This window comes from Apis mellifera, linkage group LG7 (assembly GCF_003254395.2).
Source record: "Apis mellifera strain DH4 linkage group LG7, Amel_HAv3.1, whole genome shotgun sequence".
NCBI lineage: Eukaryota > Metazoa > Arthropoda > Insecta > Hymenoptera > Apidae > Apis > Apis mellifera.
The window spans coordinates 10,492,868-10,519,114 of record NC_037644.1 but is presented as its reverse complement, the minus strand read 5'-3'; the positions used below and the strand labels follow the sequence as shown (position 1 = coordinate 10,519,114).

At 26.8% G+C, this 26,247-nt stretch overlaps 3 protein-coding genes across 5 annotated transcripts in view; 2 read left to right on the top strand and 1 right to left on the bottom strand.

Moving 5' to 3' along the window:
• LOC551898 (tetraspanin-5) overlaps positions 1-26,247 on the bottom strand; it is a 47,075-nt gene that overhangs the window by 18,786 nt on the left and 2,042 nt on the right. The window lies entirely within an intron of this gene.
• Positions 9,256-11,830, top strand: LOC100577156 (chitinase-3-like protein 1). Its single transcript, XM_003250619.4, has 5 exons — positions 9,256-9,362; positions 9,611-9,674; positions 10,000-10,661; positions 11,241-11,530; positions 11,614-11,830. Exons 1-5 carry the CDS (start codon positions 9,354-9,356, stop codon positions 11,759-11,761), a joined length of 1,173 nt encoding a protein of 390 aa, XP_003250667.2. The 5' UTR covers positions 9,256-9,353; the 3' UTR covers positions 11,762-11,830.
• LOC100577235 (SET and MYND domain-containing protein 4) lies at positions 14,144-17,030 on the top strand. The gene is made up of 5 exons (XM_026441928.1): positions 14,144-14,496; positions 14,825-15,556; positions 15,806-16,047; positions 16,359-16,520; positions 16,629-17,030. Exons 1-5 carry the CDS (start codon positions 14,322-14,324, stop codon positions 17,016-17,018), a joined length of 1,701 nt encoding a protein of 566 aa, XP_026297713.1. The 5' UTR covers positions 14,144-14,321; the 3' UTR covers positions 17,019-17,030.

Below are 26,247 nucleotides of genomic sequence, written 5' to 3'. Positions count from 1 at the left end.
TTATTCCCGTTTCGAGAAATTATAGAAGCGAATTATATATGTATTTATATATTTTTATTTTATTTATTTTATTTATTTTTATATATATATATATATATATATATATATATATATATATATATATATATATTAGAATTATATATGTATTTTTAGCGGAAAATATTGGATAATTTTTAGATAAATTGTTTAACGAAATATTTCCCGAAATACTTGGTAAATATTTATTGAAAATATCAAATTATTTCAATATCAATTCCATCGAGATAAGTGGTTCGATTTCTTCGAAAAGTTAACACAAATGATATCTAGTACTTTTAAAAGTACTAGAAATGTATCGAAATGTATCAGATATGTGTAAAAAGTGGAATTAATCGATTTCGCTTTTGAAAGATTCAAATAAAAATGAAGATACGTTGAGAGATAAAAAATAGCATAGAGATTAATTCACCATGATTTTGATTTTGATAATATGTCCTTTGTTGATCGCTTCTCTCTCTCTCTCTCTCTCTCTCTCTCTCAGCATTTTTGGTTTTTGTACTCTTACTTTGGTTAGTAATCAATACACTGTCCGCATGCGTCTAGACCTGTTTACTCTCTTCGGTGCTGTTACGATGCATTGAAATTTTTATTCTAGGCAATTGATATAGAAAATCTTCACATATATTTCTCTCACACGATTCTCTCTTTAATATCTATGTTCTTAAATATATAGTTAAAGGAAAAAAAAAACAATAAAATTCTAACAATAATAATCAAAATTGTTAAAAAATTTACAGGAAATAGAAATGTATAATATTTGTAAAAAAAAAAAAAAAAAAGAATCGTTAAAAGTACAATTGATTTTATTTTACAATTTTAAATTTCGAAATTTGAAATTTTGATTTCAAAGCTAGCAAATAAATTGATGAATTTAAAATTTGTAAATTCAAATTTTTGAAAAAAAGAAAAATAAACAAACGAACATCTCTCGTATGAAAAAATATTATTTTTTCCTTTTGATTTCGTTTTATTGCGAAATTATTTTTCTTTCCTACATATATATATGTATAATTATAATTTATATTTTTATAATTTAAATTGTGAAAACTTTTCAAAACTTTCCATTTTTGTTGATTAAATTCGAGATTCTACGCTTTGAAATATGTGATATAATTATCAGAAACTAACATAATCCTCAAGGCGGAATCTAACTTTCACTTCATTTGTGAGGGGTGACTCACATGGGTTTTTCCCGCAAAGTGTATTTCAAAGAAACGTGTTAAACAGTTTATGGCAATGCGAATATTTTTTTCTTGACGATGATTAAACGAAATATTCGAATTTGATTAGTATAAAATATTAAATTTACATCACATTTCAAATTTTTGTAGAATAATATTAATAAAAGTCTATATTATTAATTCACATTCGAATTTCAAAATTCACATTTTAGCTTGTTTTTACATGATAATGAAATGTTATAAATATTTTAATTTATTATTTAAACTTAATTTATTATATCTTAGAGAAAATTGTTATGTATATTAAAAAATACTTATGCACGATTGAATATTTTTAAAAAAATAAATTATATGTATTATTATATTATAATTATCATACGTTATGAATTTATAAAAGGTAATGATATTAATTTTCAAAATTGGGGTGAGAAATATCATGATTTTACGATTAATGATAAAATATTAATTTCGAAATAAATGAATCTGTCTCTAAAATGCTCTGATCAAATGAATTACTTATACATTATATGGATAAAATTTGTATTCCATTAAAAATAAAATATCGTGTATTATTAATTTATTTTCATGTATATTCATAATTGATAATCTTGAGATAATCTAGTAAAAAATTAAATATTAAAAAAACCATCTCTTACGATTATCTCTTCTTTCTTATTACATATAGAAAAATTGTAACTAAATTTATTCGATTTACATTTGACAAACTCTCTCTTCAAAAATATCTAAATCAATAATAAAAAAAAGAAAAAAAGTATATAATGTACACATTATTAATATTTCTTTGAATAACAAAATCTAAATATCTATTGTTAACCCAATAATTATCTAAAACAAATTTGTTCAAAAGAAAATTATACAAATTTTATAATTTTGCAACACATTATAACTAAAATAAGTGTAATATTTATCTTGAAAGGGTTCACACTTTGCAAAGTGTTGCAGGGATTAATATTAGAAAGGAGATCACTGTTTTTCGTTAGAGGGGGGTTAACGGGGGTTAGTTAGATAGCTAGAGATCGTTTTTGACATGGACGATGTCATCGTCGAGGCGGTGGATAGCAAAAAGTGGTAGGCGCGTAGAGGCGAATTCAGAGACAACAAGTCGGAAACTTTCAAGCTCAATTAAACTTGAACGAAGTTGGAGACGCCTCGCGGCAATGAGAGCGGAGAAGTGCTCTTTCAGTTGGTTGTCCGGTTCATTTGGTGCCAATTCGAAAAATAAAATGGGATGGGTCAACGAAGAACCATGAGAAATAATATCATTGTGCGGCGTACGAGATTTTTTTCTATTTCCTTCTCGATTATTATTTTTAAAATTCGAACGAAACAATTAACAAATTCCAATTAAACAAAAATTTAAAATGGTACATGTAAACTAATAGTTGCTAAATTATTTTTATGATTCTTAACATTTATTTAATTTACGATTTAAATATATATATGTAAACATCGATTCTTCTACTAATTCAATATTCAATTTATATTATTTCCATATAAAATATATAAGGTGAAAAAGAAATAATTATTAATGATCTATAACAAGAATTGTTCCAAGAAAGATTTAAACAACGATCAAAACACTTTTTAATTATTATTCGTCTACTTTTTTTTTCACTCCGACGATTTATTTATTTAAAATAACCTTAACAACCTCGAGACGAGAAAAGTTTCACAAGAACCAGCTTCATCAAATTATCAGAAGGGGTATAATTGTTTGCTCGGGAACGTGAACGAATCTCGCATAATTGAGTGCGTGTACTCGCACTTCATGAATCCAGGAATAGACCACTGTCCTTTGTGTAATTACACCCTCGTTTGCTCCGCATCGTGCAAGCTTAAACTTTAACCCAATGACGTACCCGTCAGGCTGCATTAACGTTCTGGTTATTCATAAAGAAGCGGACCGTTGTGGAACACGGCATTCGCGCATGGAAAATCAATTATCGAAATATCAACGTGATGCTAAATTGAATTCAACGGGCGAATATTTCATGGAGTTTCACGTTGTGCCGAATACATGAATATTCCATTACATTAATAACAAGATATTTGTAAATATTAAAATTGAAATAATTTGGTATTTTTAAAATGGATGCCCATTCTTCGTCCCTTTTGTTTAACGATCTCTTCCTTTGCTTCTTGACCATAAAAGGAAAATTATTACATACATTTAAGAATAAGAATAGCGCTGTGATCTTTCTTTCGTCGTGGAAATTATTTATTTCTTATATTTGAAATATAATTTTGATCTTATTTGGAACAGTTTTTAAAATTATATTACGGTGTTTTAATAATTATAAGATTTAAAAAGAAGAAATTCATTTAGATTATATATCTATTTGAATCATAATTATCTAAGTGAAATCATAATTATCTAAATGAAGCATGCAGTATGATGCTTTGAAACTGATAAAACATAGAAAGGCAAAGTGGATAAAAAATAGAAAAAGGAAGCAAAATTTTAAAAATATAGATACACGAGTATATGACTTTCAAGTCACGCGGTGTTATAGAGGATTAAAGTGACATTTATGTATGTCACGAAGAATATGGTGTGTCGTTTGCACAAAGATTAAGTACACATAGTACAATGTAGTGCTGTACAACACGGAACACAAGCGTGTTGGATGAAGGTTGTACAAGTTGAGAACTCGATGTTTTCAATGTTAATTTAGATCAACGGCAATATCGCGTGTATACAGTTTCACACACCCTCTGTGTGGGGTAAAATTGGAAAAAAAGGGAAGTTAATGCAAGTATGAAACTTTAATCCCTCTCACTAGGAGACTTTATCGATGTTTACCACAAAAATGGAAAAAAGTTTTTTGGTAACTAATATAGAAATAAACTGCACGTTATATACATGTTTTATTTTATTAAAGATTTCTATGTGAAGATGGGACAAGTGTTGCAATTCTGCAAGCAAAGAAATAATATTATTTTATATTGATTATAGTATCATCTAATGAATTTGAACTCTTGTACGATTTCATTCATGAGATCCATTACAATTTCATGATTTGATTTTCCCATTTACAACATTTATGCGATAATGTCTGTAATTATATTGAACGAATATTTTAGTTTTAAAGAAAAATTAAATTTATCGATGAAACGTACAAATTTTAAAAATATTTTTCACACGAATCTTTATTTCACGAAACGAGCCTTAAGAATCTTAAGAATACAATTTCGCACAAAGTGTGACGGTAAGTTTCCTTTCACAAAAACGATTTCGTATTTGGTACATGTCGAAGAATGTCCGACAACATGGTATAAATATCGATCGGTTAGCGGTACCTGAAAAATCAATAGAATACACGGTTTCAACAGACTGGACACCAGTTCATGATACACCATAGGTTTCCAACGATTAAAATTGTCACGCGGAATGATGCATCATGTGAATTTCATGCCCCTGAAAAGCACACACGAAACCCCAATCTATTATGTACCTTTGTACAATCTATTATATGATCTCACGTTTCGTTTCTCTTAGTTATTGAACGATTAATATTCGCGTAATTTCTATTCCATCAATTCATTCTTATTTTTACATAAGTTATAAGAGAAATTTATACGAAAAATATATATCATGAAGATATATCGTATAATTTTATTAAATTTAAAACAAAAAATTTATCTCCAGATTTTATAAAATTCTATAAGGAAAGAGAAGATATAATGGAAAATCTTATGGATTTTTTCCATATGATGCAGTACTTGATCCTAGATATTTTGTAATATCTTGAAATAAAAAGAAATTTGTTTAAAAATAAAAATATGACATAGATGTTTATATTAGCATGATATTATTGTATTGGATATATTTAGAAAAAGATGAATTATATTAAACTAAAAAGGCGTTTCTTTTTATTACAGTGACGTAATTTTAGATCATTAGATACTCGAATGTTTATGCTGCACGTATGTATCGTGTTCAAACCACTTTCGATAATGATCTTTTATAGTATCTACAATGTAATTTATATAAAAAGATATTTCTTATAACATTATAACATTATAACATTACATCATTCCTTTCTATCTACTGTCAGTGATTCAGAAAGTATAAAATTATCTACGATATATTTGATATATTTTTTTTTATAACATCTAATAAAAAAACAATACATCGTCTCGTTTCTATCCATTCATCAGTAATTTAGAGATATAACATTTTCTACAATATGTAATGAAAGCCAATATATCAATACACCATCTTTTCCTTATCCATTATCATTAATTTAGAGATATGAAATTTTTTTATAATATCTAATAAAAAACCAACATATCGTCTCTATTCTATCTACCAACAGTGATTTAGAAAATATGATATGAAATTTTCTATAATATTTAATAACGATCGATAAATATAAATTACTTCTGTAATAATCTCCAACGACTTTTCTTCAATTAACATTGACATTACTAAATCATCTAATCATTATCAACGATAATAAATCTTTCGCGAAGAAGATTGGGATAAATATTCGATACTCGCCACTTTCCATATATGTTAAATGCATTCGTAATTTAAACGCGAAACGGTAAAGATCCTTCGATGAGATGGCAAGAGAGGCGTGAAGTGCATTTGAAAAGAAATATCTTAAGCATCGCGTTGCACCTCACGTACTTACAATCTTCTCTGCGGCGAGCTGCTATTAGAAGGTTGTTAGCGCGCAACGAATCAACGATACTTGATGAATTAACTCTCGAGAAACGATCCATGTAAGGGAATAACGTATCACGTTAAATTATTAGAAAACTTTTAACGATAAACGGGTAAAATTTCGCGTGTAAATTTAATAAATTGCAAATTATAAAATTGTACAAGTTATTCTATAAATATATAATTATAATATCAGTGAAAACAAAAGTATCCTGCAAAATACGAAGAATTTTATTTTATTCGAAAATTTTGATTTTATTGAAAATTTGTACGTACATATAGTATAATGGATTATATTGAGTATAGAGCACTAAAAATTAAATATTTTACAATTTAAATATATCATTAAATATATACAAAATGTAGAAGGAAAAACTTTGAATATTGATTTCATTTTCTTAAAGTGATGTTCTGGTAAAAAAAAGAATTGTCACGCATAAATATCTATAAAATGGATTTATAAAAAACGAGACAAATTTTTTTTCCATTTGTTGAAATAATTATTCCGATATTTTTATTCGTTAAATTTTAATAAAATTTTTTAACCAAGTTAATATCGATCGACTGCAGAGCAAAATTAACTGCAGGATGACGTTTCAAGTTCAAACTCCGATGAAACGACATTTCATATACACCAACCTAATATACATAGGACAATGGCCCCTTAGTCCCCTTCGAAGGATTCTCCTTGAGACTTTGCACACTTATTCCATCCTTCCTTTCACTTTTCAAAACTGCTTATCGTCAGCTGCTTCTCCACTCTTTAAAATTTACTTCATATTGTGCAACGTGTCGAATTAATTATCCCTCGTTTTTAATTGACTTGCAGTCGTCAAAATTTGATATAATTGATGAATGTCAATTTGTTTCATAGTGCCTCGAATTTCTATAAATTAATTTGAAAAATTTATATAAAAATATTTGATTATATTCGATAAAATAAATTGCATGCATTTCGATTGAGTGTGTATGAATCTTCTTTCAAATCTGAATATTTCTTTTCAAATCAGTTGATAGATATACGTAGATATTTATAATTGTATTCATAAAAAAATAAGGATGACAATGGGAATCAAATTGGCGGATGTTGAGTCATTACATCGTTTGAATCATCGTGCTTTCTTAGTCTTTCTATTCTTCTAACGTGATTTCCTTCCATTTTGTTCGAATATATGCTACTTATGAAAAATTCAAACACATTTTCAACAACAAATATATAATATTACAGCATAACGATATTTTTATCTATTTTTTATACATCTGTACATTATAATTAATTAATTAATAACATATATTAAAAAGAATTGTCGATCGTTAGTATTTAAAAAATAATAAAAATTTTTCGAATTTCATTTAGAAAATAAAATTTTTCTCTTAGTACAAGTTTATCGTAAGAAAATAGAATTTGATGGAATATAAAAAAGAAATAAAAAAATAAATATCGAAAATAATTTTCTTTTATCTTATATCGGAAATATCATTTTGTAACAATTTATGTAAATATTTCTTTAAAAACACAATCGATGAAACAACGATTCCATGTATTTAATCATAAAATAAAATTAAATCCAGGAGAAATATCGTTTAACATATATCGTTCAAATACTGTTGAAAATCAACTCGATAATCGTTGGCGAAAATTAACAAAATACGTGGAGCTCGATTTCCCCATCATTGAAGTATTAACAATACATTTCAAGCTCATAGAAATCAATGAAAATAATAAGTTTATCGTGTCGTATCTCGTGTTTAGTATTTCTCAATATCTAGTTACATTAGCCTGTATCAATTAAATTAATTAATATATAAATGTTTCCATGAAATATGTTTCGACTAAAAAATTCGACAATTGATTCTTCTGGTTAATTTTCCAGCTAATTGAAAATATTTATAATTTCAACTTCTAATATAATATAGTATAATATAGTATCTACTATTTTTTTTTTAAATACAAGTTACTCGTTCTACATTTATTACACCTTATTTATTTATCAAGAAATATGATTTCCAATTGTCTGTTTTTATTCCATAAATCTAGAAAGCTTCGATATTTCAATGATATTGAAATCGCCATCTTGTTTGAGGTTTCGATTCGTTTCACTCACAGAAATACGAACAATTGAAAACTAGAATGAAATAATAAACACGTCCACGAATCTGTTTCGTATCGACATTCACAATTACTTATCCTTTCGACAATGCTATTATCACCAATTGATATAAACGAATAAACCTTGATCACCAGTTAACCACTATGCAAAACGAGCACGAGTTTTTCTCATAACTCATTCCTTTTCATCTTTCGTCGCAAATTGTTCCTTTTTCTCTCTCTCTCTCTCTTTCTAGCTCTCCCATAAAAAAAATTTTTTAACCGTTAATTATAATGTTTTTTGTCCGGTTGCAACAATACAGCATTCAGGTTCCACGCTTCATTTCCCACACATGATTTCTTCCACTTGAAATTCACATAACACGTTCATTTATCCCGTCCATCGCGCTTCCATAAGAAATTTCTTTCTTAGCAACAAGAATCTAGATATTATCTGATATTGTGGCAAAGAAAATTAATGTTAAATTCATTCCTCATTCATTCGTTCGGTATTCTTTTCAGAGCACGCAAACTGCAAAGAACCGTTGTTTAATCGGCTAACTGTTTCCTGAACTTTATGCTCGGCACAGTGTAAAGTATGGATTTTTGCAATGTGAAATAATATATGAACTTTTGTAAAAATATAATTTATATCATTAAGTTCACAAATTCTTAATATGTTGGGAAATTGCAGCGATAAAGGTATTCGTTTACAAGAAAAATCGTCTAACTCAAAAAAATTCTGATTTAATAAAGAAAATAGTGTGCGCATATAGTGAGTTATACATGAAGTAATTTATTTTTTAGCGAAATATTTCCATCCTTTGAGGGAGCGAAATCGATATTCGAAAATATCGCAACTTTTTCATATTTTGTCATGAAATTTTATTCCAATATTTTTTTTTTTTTTTTTTTTTTTACAATAGAATTGGAAAATTTTGTTAAAATTTAAAGTTTTGCTTTACTTCGCACCATTGCAAAGTTATATTTTATGAATTTTATTTTGTAGAAAAAAGGGAGGGAATGTTGTGAATATATATGTAATATTTTTAAAATCTTCACATCCTTTATATTTCAACATCCGATTAAAAATGATTGAATATGTCATATTTGATAAATATCTCGAGACGATTCTAGTAATAGATAATAGATAAATTTTTATTTGATAATTATATACACGATTAGAAAGAAAATATTGCAATAATGATACAGTTTAGATAACACGGATTACATTACAATTACATTTGAAAAACATCGATTTTAGTATATAAAGATCGGAATCAAAAGCTCGTCACACATCAAGCTTGCCAAGCTTGTAACAATCACAGCAATTGAAATATTAACATTGAAGATGAGACAGGTAATGTCTTTTTATCTTTTATTTTTATCTATTTTTGCATCACATTACAACATTCATTTAATTATTTAAAAGAAATTCAATTTTTCAGATAGATAAAATTCCATTCATAATCTGATTTTTATATTAAAATTATTTAGAAAGAAAATAATAAAAATCTCTTCTATTTCAGAAAATGAATTTCTCTGAATTTTTAAAACATTCCCCTTTTTAAATTAATAATTCTTAGAAATTTATTTATTTATTTTCAGATATTGAGAGTAGGATTCTTGATCACTTTCCTGGCATATGCCGTCACGAGCATCGTTGCCGACAGTGAGCATCAAATAATATAATTATAATTACCACAAATAAAAATAATAAGCCGATTTAACTTATATAATTTAATTCAATTCTCTCGCAACTAATATCTTAAATAATTTGAATCTTGTTGCTCGGCGCTATAAATATATACAAAGCTTTAACAAGTATAATTTCTTTTTTTAAAAGAAAAATAAAATTTATTTATTATTTTAAAAAAAAATATAATTTTTTTTTTCATTCTTCTCGATTAAAAAAAATCTTTCGCGTTCCATTCGTAAATAATAAACAAGTAAAAACGAATAATGATAAATAATCGCATTTCTTTTCCACGATTCAGACAAGATCATCTGCTACTATGGCAGCTGGGCCACTTATCGTCCCGGAATCGGCCAATTCAATCCTACCGACATAGATCCAAAACTGTGCACCCATATAGTGTACACGTTCGTCGGTATTTATACGGACGGTAGAGTTTACGTATTAGACTCCTGGAACGATCTTCCAAGCGGCAAGAACGGTTTTGGAAAATTCACTAGCCTTCGTCAATTGAATCCAAACGTTACTGTGTTGGTGGGGATGGGCGGTTGGAACGAGGGATCGTACAAGTATTCCCAGGTTGCCGGAAATCCTGCTGTCCGCGCAAAATTTGTCCAAAATATGGTTGCATTCCTGAAAATGTACAATTTCGACGGTCTGGACCTGGACTGGTCATTTCCAAATCAGCGCGGGGGCGTAGTAGCCGACAGAGAGAATTACATCACCTTGTTGAAGGAATTGAGGCAAGAGTTCGACAAAAATGGTTACAACCTGAGCGTGACGGTTTCCGCTCCCGAATATTCCGCCTCTGCATCCTACATTATTCCGGAAATAATAAAATACGTCGATTACATTAGTCTAATGACGTACGATTTGCACGGAACATGGGAGAAAGTCGCGCTACTTCACTCTGGCCTTTACGGTTCGGGAAAGGATACCGATATTCGAGTTGACACTAATGTGGTAAGTTTTAAATAATTAAAACGAATAATTTACGTTTTAATTTTCGTATATTTGGAAATTTTAGATACTATTCCTTTGGAGAAGTTTAAACATTTGTTGATGAGATCTTTTGAAATGTGTTAATTATATAATATAAAACTTTAGACTTTAAGATTAAAGGATAACATAAATTTATGAATAGTTTAACCTCAAATCTTAAGTTTTCAAATTTCATAGCCATTGTTGTTATTCCTTAGCTCTTAAGATTAAATCTTGAGTTATTAAATTTATATACACTATTAAATATATATACACATGTTGAGATACTTTTGAAAGATTAATTTCAGAAAGATATTTAATTTATTTTGGAGTAGAAATTATAAGATTCTATGGACTTTTGGATCAATTATATTAACCATCCAATATTATCCAGCTGACAAATATTTCAAATATTTGACCAACGGTTGTGTAATGAATTAGAGATTTCAATTCAGTAAAGTATATTAAAAGAATATATTCAATTTAAAAAATAGATTTATTTATAATCGATATTAAAATATTGTTGATATATTAAATTCGTGAACATGGAATTTATTTCAGGATATGTGCGTCAAATATTGGCTCACGGAAGGCGCGTCAGTTGACAAGATCATTCTAGGTATTCCAGGCCACGGTAGATCGTTCACCTTGTCGAATTCAACGAACAACCAACCAGGTGCTCCAATCCTGGGTGTTGGAAATCCTGGTCCTTACTCGCAAGAAGGTGGTATACTTGCTTACAATGAAATCTGCGAGTTCATTAAATTAGGATGGACCGTGGAACGGGATTCTAAACAACGCGTACCTTATGCTTACCAAAACAACCAATGGGTTGGATACGATGATGTCACGTAAGCATTTATTTTACGTTGTAAAAATTAATTAGTAAAAATTAAGAAGAAGCAGGCAACATGAAAAATATTTACGATTTCAGATCTGTCGAAGAGAAGGTGAATTATGCTAAGTCTAAGGGTTTGGCTGGTGTAATGCTGTGGGGTATCGAGAACGACGACTTCAGGGGTTTGTATGGTGAAAAATATCCACTTTTGAACGCGATAAATAAGGCGTATAAAGAAAACTAGAGTGTTAATGAGTGATTTTTTTTTAATATTGGTATAATTTAAAGTTATATTGCGATATAAATGTATAAAGAAAAATAAAAGAATATTTATTTCTTTCTCATCGATGGTTTCCTAAATTTTTTTTAAAACCCTGAATGAATTAAAAATAATAAAACGAAAGTATATAGTATGTATAATTTTCTATAAGAATACTTGTCAATTTTTGAACACTAGTTACTAAATTGTCAACAAGATCGTTGATGTTAATTTTTTTGAATTTATATTGTATATATATTTTTTATTTTATACACAACACTTTGATCGCTGTACACATTTAAATTAACGCTTTGACTTTTTGAGCAATTTCACAGAAAATACAATTACTCGTATTATTTTGATGCAAACAATTTTGATTAACAATTGATAATTATGTTATGATAAATTTCGATTGCAAACTTATTAGAGGGTCTCGTGCATTTTTAAATCTTCTAAAGAAGATTAAAAGTTAGAGTAATAAATTTTACAAGTCATATAAGACAAGGAAAATGCTTACTAAGGACTAAGATAAGGATGATTTATTATTCAAGAAGACGTTACGCTTACGTATATACAATAAAAAGAGCTGAACATTTTTCATTTCCGATTTATTTTGATTATGAAGAGTTATACACGCTCGATAATCTTATATATATATATATATATATATATATATTTTGAGAGAAATATTGTATATTGAAATTTTTTAAAGAGGAGAAAAGAGGACAGACGTCATTGACTGATAAAGGACCGTAGGAAGGATAAAATAATTTCCGGAACATCGGAACACGGTGGTGGAGGATCTCGATGGGAAGAGTCGGCCGAGCGTTCCTAATCGAAATCCGGAACGAGAGAGAACAATTATTGATGCAGACTAATTTCACTATAACGTCGAATAGCAAGAACGAAGAAAATAAGATTTTTCTTTGAGAAAAATCCAGTAATCATTTTTTTATTTTATTTATTTTTTTTTTCTAATACTGCTATTATTAACTTGAAATATGCTATGAAAACTCGAAACTTGGTTAGTTTGATTTGATATTTATATCGATTGATTTCTTAAAAATAGAAAATTGAAATTTTCAATTAAATATTTTGCAACTTTCATTTGCCTTTACAAAATTAGATTATCGAAAATGCTAGGAATAAAGCAATTGATTGAGTTTTATTGCAATTTAGATTTGATATATTTATTATATTTATCGTTTAAAGATTAATTTTCTAATGTTGCAAATTATAAATAAACTCAAATTTTAGATATCTTTAATAAAGTAATTCCATAAAACTGACATTATAAATTAATTTATTAATTAATAAATAGTTAATTTTTTATTATTCTATGGATAAAAATGATATAGTAATCATTCGTATGTTTTTAATAAGATAATATGTGATATTTCTTATTTCTTATTATTACTTGTGTTATTATTTAGATAATATGTGATTCATATTTCTTGTATTATTATTTAAAAATTATATAATCAGTTTCTTTGATATGGTTATAGATATCTTGTAAAAATTATTTGTTTTGATGAAAATTTTTAAGAAATAATATTTTATTTTTGTATTTCATTATCATCTCTAATAAGATTATTATCTTCAATAACATTTTTAACATATTAATAAACGTAGTAATATCGAGAAAATATGAACACACGATAATATATTTTTATTGTAGCTATATAATCACGTTATAAGAAAAGGAAAAATATTTAATAATTAGTTTCAATAATTTTCGACGAATATCGAATTTTTTAAAATAATTTTTTGTACATACAGATAGCTATATTATCTATACTGTAAGATATCTCAAACACTAATAACAATGTTATTATAAGAAACGATATATGATAGAGTGAGAAAGAGAAAGATAGAATCGTCTTACTTCATTTAATGCAAACCTAATAAATCACTTATAACTTAATAAATTAAGGCTATAAAATCAATATTTTTACATATTTACTTTTATGTTTGTTTTGATTTCTAAAATCAGCTATTTCAAGGTGTTCCACGAATACATTAACACCTCCTATTACACCATTATAGAAATTAACTATAGAAAAAAGTTGTTTAAAATGTTGTCCTCGATAACATATTTCAAGAACATTAAATTCGATCAAGGCATCTGTTTTATGAATATAATTGTCTCATATTTTTGTCTCATTTTTTAAATTCGTAATTTAATATTCGTTATAAGATACAAGACACGAAGAAATAAATTTATGATATAAATACTATTTCTGTACGTCTATAAATATATCTTAATAAATTTGCAAAAACCGAATTTCAAATATACTTTACTTTCGTCGCGATCGAGGACTACTACAGTAAAAACAGTGAGAACGTATTTATAACGTTCTCAGCCTTCACCGTATACAAACATAAGATTATCGAAGAGAGAGGCAAGACAAATTTTGAATTTACTGTCTTTATTGTAAACACATTGAAAAGGAGAATCATTCTTCGATACGATTTGAACGTCGAAACATCTTGGTTAATACAGGAAAATCGAATACACTTTAATTTAAAATTAATATATATATATATGAGGTTAAAAATGATGACGAACGTGATAGATTTTCATACTTCGTTTTTTTATATGCTTAACAATGAACCGAACGGAGATAAGTTACACGAATATATGAGCGATTTTTTTGTGGATCCTCCAATAGTATCTAAAAGGCAAAAATGTGGGAAAAATCAATTAATGGATCTTATGGGTAAGTTTAATAAAATTTCTATTATTATATTTTTTATATATTTTTTTCTACATCAAGTATATGAGATATTTTTTTTTTATTTAAACATTTCGAAACGATCGTTATTACTATTATAAACTTCTAGAATTCGTAAAATTTCTAAAAAACTCTTCAAATTTTTATTTTCATTTTATAATGTCGTATATAATCGTTGCCATATATCGATTATTCTACCCTTGTTGAATACACAAACGATTAATATAAAACATGATAAATTATTCAAAAATTAATGGAATTAAAAAAATAATCAAGAAAATAATAATGATATTCGTGTTTTGTTTTAAAAAAGTGCAGGGAGAAATCAAAATGGTGGAAGGAAGGTACAGCGAAACAGTCGATATCTGTACACGAGGTTTGCAACAGAGTCTTCCATTCAGTGCACAATCCGCCATTTTGTACTTCATCCGAGCTGAAGCTTTGGAAAATCTTCAGATGTACGAGGAAAGTTTGTTAGATATCGACAGAGCGATAGAAATTTCTGTCAGCAAAACGTTGACGGATATATTGCAGAAAAAGAGGATTGATATATTAAAGGAAGCCGCTTGTTTCAAGCCGCAAAAAATGCGGGATAGATGCCAATTCGAGAATATACCGCAGCTCTCAAACAATCATCATAAATATCAGTTAGGTTTGAGCGATGCGATCGACTTGATTCACAATGGGCGATACTTTGTCGCGGTAAAACCGATCAAGATGAAAGACGTTATCCTAATCGACAAGTCGCAAATTACCCATCTTCACAAAGATGATTGGGACGATGATCCTACGAGTCACATGTGCCATTATTGCTTCAAATACTGCAGAGCGTTGATCCCATGCGATTACTGTTACCATGCCCTGTACTGTTCGAAAGAATGTCGCGGTAAGGCGTATCAGGCCTATCATCAGATCTATTGCCGGTATGGAAATTTGGATAACAAATCTTCGTTCGTGCTTAAATTGCTCCTGAAAATTACGGATAACGGCGCGAGATTGAAAGAAGCTCTCGAGTATCACAAAGAACTGGAAAATATGAGTGAAGGTGATTAATTATATTAAATTAAGTAGATAGATTCGATTAAAAAATAACAATATATATTATTTTTGTTTTTGATTTGTTTATTACATTGTAAAATTTCACTCGTTTCTTTTTTTTTCAATTTTATTTTATACATCTGCACGTATATCAAGTTGTTTATATTGATTAATTGTAATTAATCAATGAAGACAAATTTTTAATTGTTTATATTTTTATATTGTATTTTTATATTTTTATATTGTTTTTGGAAAGAAATGGAGAAAAAGGTTTATAATCTGAAAGAAATGAAGGAAAACAATTTAAGATCTATTCTTAATTTGAGCATTCCAATGAAGAAAGATGACAACAGGACCGAAGATAATTTATTTTATTCGGCCAAAATAGCTATGCTGCTTCGAAATCATAGTAATTATATGCAAGGAAGCAACGATATTTTAAATCTAACTAAATTACTCTGTCGTTTATGTTATATTTACGACATACATGCACGTATGGTAAGTACGTATTAATTTGTGCATTATATTTGTTTCAAAGTATTAAATTTTTATAATTTTATAGATTTACATATTTTCATTATTTTGATACAAGTTTTTTAAATTCTTCTTTTCCTTATATAAAATAACACTTTTAATCAACCATTGTATATTTTGACAGATAATTAAAAATTTTGGCATTGAAGTTGAAAATTATACTATTATGCTTTTCAATATTCTAATACATAGTTAATATTTCCAATTTTCCCATGATCTTAAAATATATCGTTAAAACTATCATTTTGATTTAAAAAAAAAAAAATTCTTTACAGGATTTTGTACCAATTTTCGAAAGATATATCGCCCTATTACAAAATTTGTACTTCTTGCTTAACTTGGTCCGCCATTCCTGTTCCGGGAATACAATATATACCGTGCATAAAAACAATGTGCTCGTTCTGCGAGCGGCTAAAGATATATATCCAGGCGAGCTGGTAATGAATTTTTGATTTTTTTTTTTTCTTCTCCTCTCTCCATTAAGTTTTGAATTAAATTTTTTATATTCCATTACTCGAACGAATTTTTCTCTCTTAATTTTGCAGATTACCTTTAACTTCATGTCCAAATACGTCGCATTAGAGTCGAATTCTATGCCTCGAAACGTCATGCTGAAAAATTTCTTCGATATTTCATGCGATTGTGAAGCTTGCGCGAAAAGTTATAAATTTAAACCCGAACTCGGTACAAATGTAGATATACCAAATCAATTACAACAACGTTTACGAAAATGTCGAATTGACATTGATGCTATGTGGGAATTGCTTAAAATAATTAATAACAGCACGAGGAAGCCATGTTTGGAGGTAGAAATTCTGAAATATTCCATTTCAGATGCGTATTACGGAGAAGAATATTTTGTAAGTATATATTATATACAATATACAAAGTTAAATGGAGACAATACATTGCATCAAATTAACTGTTCAGCTTAATTTTATTTTTAATTTAATATTATGAATATGAATGTGAGCAAAGTAGTCGAATCATTGTTGTTGGTTTTTTTATGAGATTTTTAATATGAGACTAGGAGAATTAGAAAAAGAAAATTACAAACGCAAATACTGTGATTGAGTAATTAAAAAAATTAAAATTACTATAAATATATTGATGAATTCCATCAATTATATTTTATACACATGTGTACATATAATATTTACATTACACATTTTTACATTTTTATTTAGTTTTTCAAATTAATTTAAAAAATTCTGAATGAATCTTGATTGATTTATTAATTCTTGAATTAATTTATATATTTTCCTTCTTTTTTTCCTTTTGACTAAGTGACTAATAAATTAATTTTTTTTTCAGCATCTGAGAAAACTATACACTTTACTTGGAATTTTGTAAAAAAACATAACAAAGTATAATTATAATTATCCTCTTTTAAATTTGCTTATCTCTAGTAAATTTTTTAAATCAGAGATCATTTTTATACAGGATTACTTTTTAAAGGAAAAATCTTAAATAAGAATTGTTTTTAAAAAATTCCATAGGCTTTAAGCAACTTTTTCGCTTTTAAACAAATTTTACTCTACATTTTCTCATACTCTTCCTGATTGTACTATGATTACTGGGACATCCTGTATAGGCATAACAATATAAGTGCCCACTTCCCTCTCGAAATAATTCGTATAACAAAAGAAAGGTTTGATATTGCAAATTGCGAATGAATATCGTCCACATAATATAAAAACGAATTGCAAAATATTTTTACAGAAAGTTTCGTAATATTCCATATAAATTGATATTCTATAATTTCTGTGTTTGATCAATTGCTTCATACTTTATAAACTATGTATGGATCTATCTTCAATTAACACTAGAATTATCAAACCTGTCAAAATGATGGATTCCAAATTTGTCGCTTTACAATGGAAACATTAAAATATATTTTGATAAAATAATAATATCATATTTCATTGAAACAGAAACATAATTAACATATTTCTATCATATTACTATAATTACAATTATTCATATAAAATATATAAAATATTGTATATAATTTTATATATATAAAATATATTTTATATATATAAAATATATAAAATATTCAAATATTTTTTAAGATAGTTCTAGTGTTAAATTGAATTGTAAGATCTAAAAAAAAAAAAAAAAAAAAAGAACTACAGAGATTATATTTAATGAATATGAATGTTAAATATTGAATGTTAGTAAAGAAGAATGAAGAATAGTAATAATATATGTAATATATCGTTAAGTTTTAAGGTTTATGAGAGTTGAATATACGTAAAAGAATAATTGGCAGCGTACAATTGTTACAAATGATGAGGCGTCATTTTTACGGATTCACTAGATTCCTAGTAATTATTTTTCACATACTGAATAGCCGTCACGTCTGACTATGTGAAAAGAGTAGTAACGAGCAAGCAGAGCCACGCAGAAAAAATGACATTCATCGCCTCTGGTTCTGGTATACGAGGAAATCAGGTCACAGACATTTTTTATTATGATTTTGAACAATGAAATCTCTATCTAAGGATTATATTCTTATTTTCGCCTAAAATTTTATCAAATGTTAATCTTTATACGCGATATTAGTAATGATATAGTCAGAGATTTTTAAAACTATCATTATACAATTAATTTTAATTATGTTAATTGCAATTTCATTGTAATTGCAATTTCATTATAATTGTGATTTCATTGTAAAATATCTTGTATATAGGGATAAAGAGGCATATATGTATATATGTAAATACGTATATCTAGAAATTAAATTTATCATGGTAAATTTTATTTTTATATATAAAATATAAAACCAAAAAATATAAAATTTAAGTCATATGATTTATTAAGGTTTTATAAAAAAATCAAATGAAACATAAATTTTCATAAGTTAAAAATTAAAAGTAAAATTGTATTATTAAAAAATTAAAATCATTATGAGAAATTCAATTAAAAAATTTATATATAATGCATCCTAATTAAATTATATTACCATATAAAAAGAAGATAGCAATAATTATTTTACAAGTTTTGAAATTTATACAAAAGGCGTTTGTTTGAATATATTTATAATTTATTTGTTAATTTATATTTTTTATATATTTTATACTTTATAATATTTTATTTTATACTTTTAATATTTTATAATATTTTATAATAATTTTATTTTACATAATAATTTAAGATTATTCATAAAACCTTGTAAAAAATGTATTATATGTAAATAAGAGAAATTTTCCTATATATTTTAATAATTATATATATATATACTGTAATAATTATTTTTAATCTAACATTAAATTATATTATTTTATTGTATTTTGGTATTAAAATTTTTATAATAATGTATACAATAATTCACTAAATATTGTATAAATATTCTTCCAATGCTTTATAATAAATGAATATTGAATATTGAAAAAAATAATCAATTAAATAAAAATTTTTATAAACAATATTTAAATGGAAAAATTCTTTACATTATACCTTTCATTTTTTATAATCTATATAATATATAATAAATTACATAATAAATACTATTACATTGATTATTAATCATTTAATACATACGTAAATTCTTTTGCAGCATAAAAAAACAAATGGATTTTATCTCAACACAAGACATATATTAATGGCAACCTTTGCGGATGATATAAAGTGAGAATTAAACAAATTGACTTATAGAGAAGTAGGCGTATCTTGGTACATCGTTATAAATCATCTTTATTGAGCCAGATAGATAAAGGGGGAATCACGAGTGATAGAGAATCCCAATTAAGATTTACATGATTGCAATTTTGATTTGAATCTTTCGTCGTTATTTCATTTCATGAAGGTTCACGTGCTATCCGTGCAACGAGATTTCTTTTCGTTTCCATTTTATAAAATTCTCACGAGTCCCATTATTTCGATTGGTGATCGTGGAAAAATTCGATTATCGATGATTCGAGATATACAATATAGAAATATTTTTCTCTAAATTATTTGTATTCCCAATTATATTATAGATTGCATAGCCCGATGATTTATAAAATATCGATATATATACAATTATAAAACAAGAGTTCTTTAATATATACAGGGGACATTTCTTCTCATCGAAGCTGAATATCGATACAAATTCACCACCGTCCTACTTGGTATGCAATTAGGCCAAGGATGAAACCTAACAATCCGAGTTAACGAAGCTTTGCAACGTTCAACAATCTGAACTCTCTCTCTCTCTGATCTGCATTCACGATTCAGAATTAAGATAAATTCTCGATTCGGTATCCGCTATAAAATTCTTGTAAATCCTATTTATTAGTATAGGTATACATGCATATGCATATTATCTCGGTTAAATAAACGAGGAAATTCTCAGTTATCTGAAATATAAATTCAACGATGTTAATTGGAGGAAGAAAAGAAATGCAAATGATTCACAAGTTGTATCCATGATTTAAACATATTATTAAATTTCATTTGTTTCATATAATTTGAATAAAAGAAATCTAAAAGTATTGTAATTTATGTGTAATTATAATGAATTTGTGAAAATAAAAGAGAAGATTTGAAAACAAAATAAAGAAATGCTTAATAATTAGAGAATAACAGAGATATAAAGTAAATAACTATTTATCATATTTATTTTTAAAAAATAAACTCTGAAATTTATTTTTCTTCGATCTTCGTTACTTTGCTTCAATTTTATAAATTAAATTTCATCGTTCTCATTTTTTAACTTTTAATGATATATCAATATATTTTTTTTAGATTGATTCATTCAAACGTATACATTTACATGTAACATATCATTAAATATAAATTCTTTACAGTTGTAATAAAAATTTACGTATTAAGATGAAATATCTATCGAAAATTTTTCACGAATTCGAAAGATTAACAATTATAGAAATAAAGATATACACAGCACTCACGAAGCACGATCAATTAAAAATAATACCTTTAAGTACTTTCAAAGGACATTTTACGTCGACATCGATCTCGTGTTGACACAACAGTGGCCACTGTGCTCAGTGTGCTTGAAAGTTTCACCCCAACAGGAACGACTTTACTTTCAACGAGGGGTCATAATGAGCGTGGGGTGAAACGCGGGAATGATAAACGGAGGGAAATGAAATCTGCGTGAAAGGGCGCAGCTAACGTGCATGGGGACAACTACGCTCGATCAAACGCAATGTACCCACCTGAAACAGTAGCCATCCACTGGCGCAAACCTGACTACCCAACAGCTTTTAAAAAATTAAAACGAATCGTTGAACTCGAATATAATTTTGTATACGGTTATTATTCCATGCGAAAAGAAAAAAAAAAAAAAAAAAAAAAGGCAAATGAACATCATTCCGAACGCGTGGATTTTCAAACAAGGCAGATTGTGACTTGCGCTGAAATTTAGAGAGAAATTTTTATGAACCCGTGGAAAATTTTTATTTCGTCAGATCCCCAGAAATTTTGATATTTTCGACGCGAAATTCTTATTTTCACGCTTTCTATTCTCCCTGTTAATTATTTTCGAGATGTGTTCGAACAATTTTGTAAAAATATTTTAAAAAATATATATATCATATTTTATTTTACGAAACAAACAAATTTGAATAGATAGTAGATTTTTTTTTTTGAGGTGAAAAATAAAATTTTTGAAAAATTCATCGAAAAGTAATAATTTTTAGATTGAATGAAAATAAAGAGAAATGGAATATCGAGATAAAAAAAAATAACATTGGTTTGCGAATCGAATTGAATTTCCATATTAATTCGCATGTATCGTTCTTTGACGATATATTTATTAGAATTGTTATTTATCATTGTGCGATTATATCCCCCCGGTTCAAAATACGATGTTTATTGTTGATGATAAACGCACGAATCTTACTCAATACAGAATAAGATTTGGTACATCAACAATTGAGGACACGGATGCAAGAACAGCATAAGTGCACTTACCCTCCTTATGCGTCCGAGCGCATCATCCAGCCCTCCATACCTGACCTACTTACACAAAGCATACTTGCGTAATAAAAGGTCGGTCAAATTATACATTGTACGAAGTAATAAAAAATTAAAAATAATTCTCGATCGATCATTTTAACCGTCTCATTAATTGACATATGTATTATCCGGATTGAGAAATTAATCTTACGTAAGTGAAAAAAATAATCACAAAGTACGAGTAAACGTATATTAATTATACGAGTTTTCAATCTTAAAAATATCGAATAATAATAAAGAGTGAAAATTTCGTACGATTTTTGTTAAAATATTGAAATGATTAGCTTATATATACTTGTTCGTTATTTTTACAGGAAAAAGAAATTTTTAAAAGGATGAAAAATATGTTTAGAGAAAAGATACAGATATAATAATTTTAATACTTCGATTAATTGATAGGATCGATTTTTTATTTGTTTTATCGTTTTGGAAAATATTTTGTATCATTTTAAAAAATCGATCACGTAGAATCATTTATATGTACGAAACAGAAGAGTAAATTATCTCAAAATCCAATTAAATCTCGGAAGACGAATAATCCGTTTCGCTATATAGATATACATTTAGCAGGTATTACTTTGATAACATTCGTATCTTCTAATCCATTTAGAAGATCCTATATCAAGCTAATTGGAATAACACGATTCGATACGCGTACGTTATTACACGAGATTTAACGTTTTCGTAAGATGGGTTTAAATGTCAAAGTATCGTATTAAACCGCATAATCAGAACAAAAAGGTTCACTTGGTCGGAAATGCATTTAAAATGTAGTAGGCAGGGAGGATACAGTAATAACGTTGTTCATAACATTTTCCGGTGGCCGGAAGATAGGGTTTCACGCACGCATGCTGTACTTATTCGTCCGTGTGACTCATGACAAAAGGTCGTCGAACCCGTTTTGTGCATAAGAACTGTGCATGCTTGTTTCGAATCGAAACAAATGGAAAAATTATAATCGATGAAGATCTGGTCTGATGAAACAATTTGAAATTGTGTCTCTCGTGTTATACGATTCATATACGATATATCTTTATAATTGAAAATCATAGCGATTGATTTCCTTTCCTGCGATTCTATCGTTTGTTAGCTATTTTTTTTTCCTTCCTTGAATTCGTTGCTTTAAAGAAAATTAAATTTTATTTATTCGATTTATGTAAGTTTTAAATGGATGATTGAATTTTGATTGAAATTTTATTAAAAAAAAAAAAAATATCTTATTATTGTAATTTCTGTATCTTGTCATAATTTAAATCGATTGATGACTGTCAATTTATTATTGTTTGCGGCTTAAGTATGCAATTTTACGATGTACATTATGTTTATTTACATTATTGTTTATTTAATTTCGAATAATCATAATTAAGAGATTGAATATTTTTGAACAAATTATATTGTGTAAAAGATGAATTGTTGAACCACCACAAGTAAGCTTTGAAATTTCATGAAAGTAAATATGGATAAGAGTATGGTAAAGTTAATTTATGTTTCAAAAAACATTCATTGATTTCTCTTCATTGATTATTTTATTTTTATCTATTTTTTTTATAGCTATCGAGTTCAAATATTATTTATATTCTTTTTTTCTACAAAGGAAATGATAATTAAATGTCAATTGTTTTATAATTAGCAATTAATGAAAATTGATATTAAACACAACAAATTAATTAATTGTTCTTTCCATTGATCCAAATGACTATAATATTGTTACAACACCTGTAATGATCGTTACGTAATGATTAGAAAGCGAATCGACGACACGGTTCGTTATAATGCCTTGGATATTATTCAATTTAGAAGATTGATTTTTTTCAAATTTCTTATAACATGTTTCTTGCATTCTATTGCGATTGCGATTACTGAAGATAGATAGAGAAACTCACTTTATTTCTAGCTAATATACTTTCATCCAATATTTCTTATTCTTTCCTTCTTCTGTGAACAAGTATATTAAAATTTATTTCAATCTAAATTATTTTTTTCATTGCTTTGGGCTCTCGAAAAATCTGAAAAAATTCTGCATATGTTTATTGAAATCTTTATTTATTTATTAAAATCGAATGTCTAAAAAAAAATCAGAAAATATCAGAAAAAAATAAAAATTCCTTCCTTTAAAAATAAAATCTTGATTCAAACAATCTAACGATTTAAATTCATTGTTCATTGTTGAGACTCTCGAAAATCTCTTCTTCCTTATATAGTCGTCAACTCAAACGTTTAAATGGTTTATCAGCAAAAATACGAACATTCCTTCAAAGGGATTTAAGAAGATAATGCAAGAAACTCAACAAGAACCAATAGAAGGAGTCCATAGAAAGTTAAGGGGCGTAATGAACTTATAAATAATAGCTTTATACTTTTCCGTTTTTAAATTCTCGATTTACAGATAATTGTCTAAGTCTTAACAAGATATAATGGATTCTAAATAGAATTGCTCATTCTTATGGATGGTTTTGCTATGCGTTCAATTAGAACGATGAACGATATGAAGCACGTAAGAAAAATCGATGAATAAAATCATTCTACTTGTAAATACAAGTGGTCAGGCAACATTTGGCAAGGAGATTTAGACTTTTGAAGTCAGACGTCTTGTGTAGGTTCCTTAATCTCTTGATCTTTAATATTTAATATTTCTGACAAAATTGACTATTCAGAAATTAGAGAATCAAAAGTTGACATTTATAAATTTATAATTCATTAAATTGAGGAAAGATAATTGTGGTAAATATAAAGATAATTAGAATAAATGAATTTATTTAATGAATTCGTGTAGTGACGACTTGAATATTTTTTTAATAATTTGAAGATATTTTTTAATTTTTTATATCGATTATTCTTTTCTCTATGGGCGGATAATTAAAAAAAAAAATATATGAAATTTTAATTAAAGTCTTTGTTTGTTTTTTAATCGAACAAACATTTATTAAACATTATGAACTTTCGATGATAGATTGTTATTTCACTTGTTTGTTTTAAATTTTTCATAGTATAAAATTTAATATTTTTAATATCAATTTTTATGCTTTAATATAAAATCATCGTTTTTTTATTACTTTCTATAACAAAAGTGGATAACTACACATGCTTCACGAAATACTCTTTTCAGAAAATATTTTTTATATTAAAAATAAAAAAATTATCGCAATAATTTAAATAGATAAATAAATATTTAAATTTAATCTTGAAAATGTAATTTAAATAACGATTTAATTTAAATACTTTGATACTTTCTTTTCCAATTTTTAAATTTTTAAATTGATCGATGGTAATTGGTCTTTTATTTGGAACAAAGAATTCTTTTTCTACTTTCTTTCCTATTATAACGTGCACCTTATTACCAAGATCTTCCATCATATTCCAATAATAGATAATTTTATTTGTTCTTTATTAATTTTTGTGAAAGATTTTTTTTTTTTATGTTCTTATGAGGGAAAGAGAAAAATCTGTGTTATAGAGAAAAATTTAACTTTTCATTATTTTTTTTTCATTTTTTTAAATAAATGACGAATTTTAGAAAGTAAAGACACGTTTATTTCATTGTTAAGAAGTAATTATGTATTCATGGAAGTTTTTACAACGTCGAAAGTTTACTTACCGTGCAAGGGAATCGAAGAAGTCACACTTACTTCGAGAAAAGCAAACCCATGCCATAGTGGCCGGTTGCACTGGTTAGAAACCGGTTTTACAGGCAAGTTTTGTAATGAGATTCCTCAAACACAGTCCTAGCAACGAGGAGACAATAAGAATAAGAAGTTACAAAAAGGAAGTAATAAAGACAGGAAACAATTGATATTTTTCGTGAAAAACAATATAAGGCATATGTTATAATAGTTAATCAAAATGAGCAGAAGAAATTTATTCAAAATCAGACAGTTTAGTATGTTCGATGATGTATTGATAATAAAATTTTATAATAAATTCTGGAAGTTTAAAAAATTTTTTATCTAAGCAAAAATTTAATTGAATCTGTCCATCATTCTTCAAGTATGAAAGTTTACATAAAGATACTTTAAAAATCAAATAATTTATTAATAATGAAATATTCGTCAATTTTAATGAATTCTGAAAGCTTGAAAAAATTTTTATTTTCAAAATTATTATTCAAATCGTTTGGAACTTTTTTTTAAATTTTATTCGACAAATTTTTAATGTTTTTAAATAATTTTTATTAAAAATTGTTTTTAATTTCAAAAATTA

Coding starts and splice junctions, on each gene's coding strand:
- LOC100577235 (XM_026441928.1), top strand. CDS start 14,322: ATGAGGTTAAAAATGATGACGAACGTGATAGATTTTCATACTTCGTTT. Junction 14,497..14,824: donor TCAATTAATGGATCTTATGG/GTAAGTTTAATA, acceptor GTTTTAAAAAAG/TGCAGGGAGAAATCAAAATG. Junction 16,048..16,358: donor ACGACATACATGCACGTATG/GTAAGTACGTAT, acceptor AATTCTTTACAG/GATTTTGTACCAATTTTCGA.
- LOC100577156 (XM_003250619.4), top strand. Junction 9,675..9,999: donor CACGAGCATCGTTGCCGACA/GTGAGCATCAAA, acceptor TCCACGATTCAG/ACAAGATCATCTGCTACTAT. Junction 11,531..11,613: donor GTTGGATACGATGATGTCAC/GTAAGCATTTAT, acceptor TTACGATTTCAG/ATCTGTCGAAGAGAAGGTGA.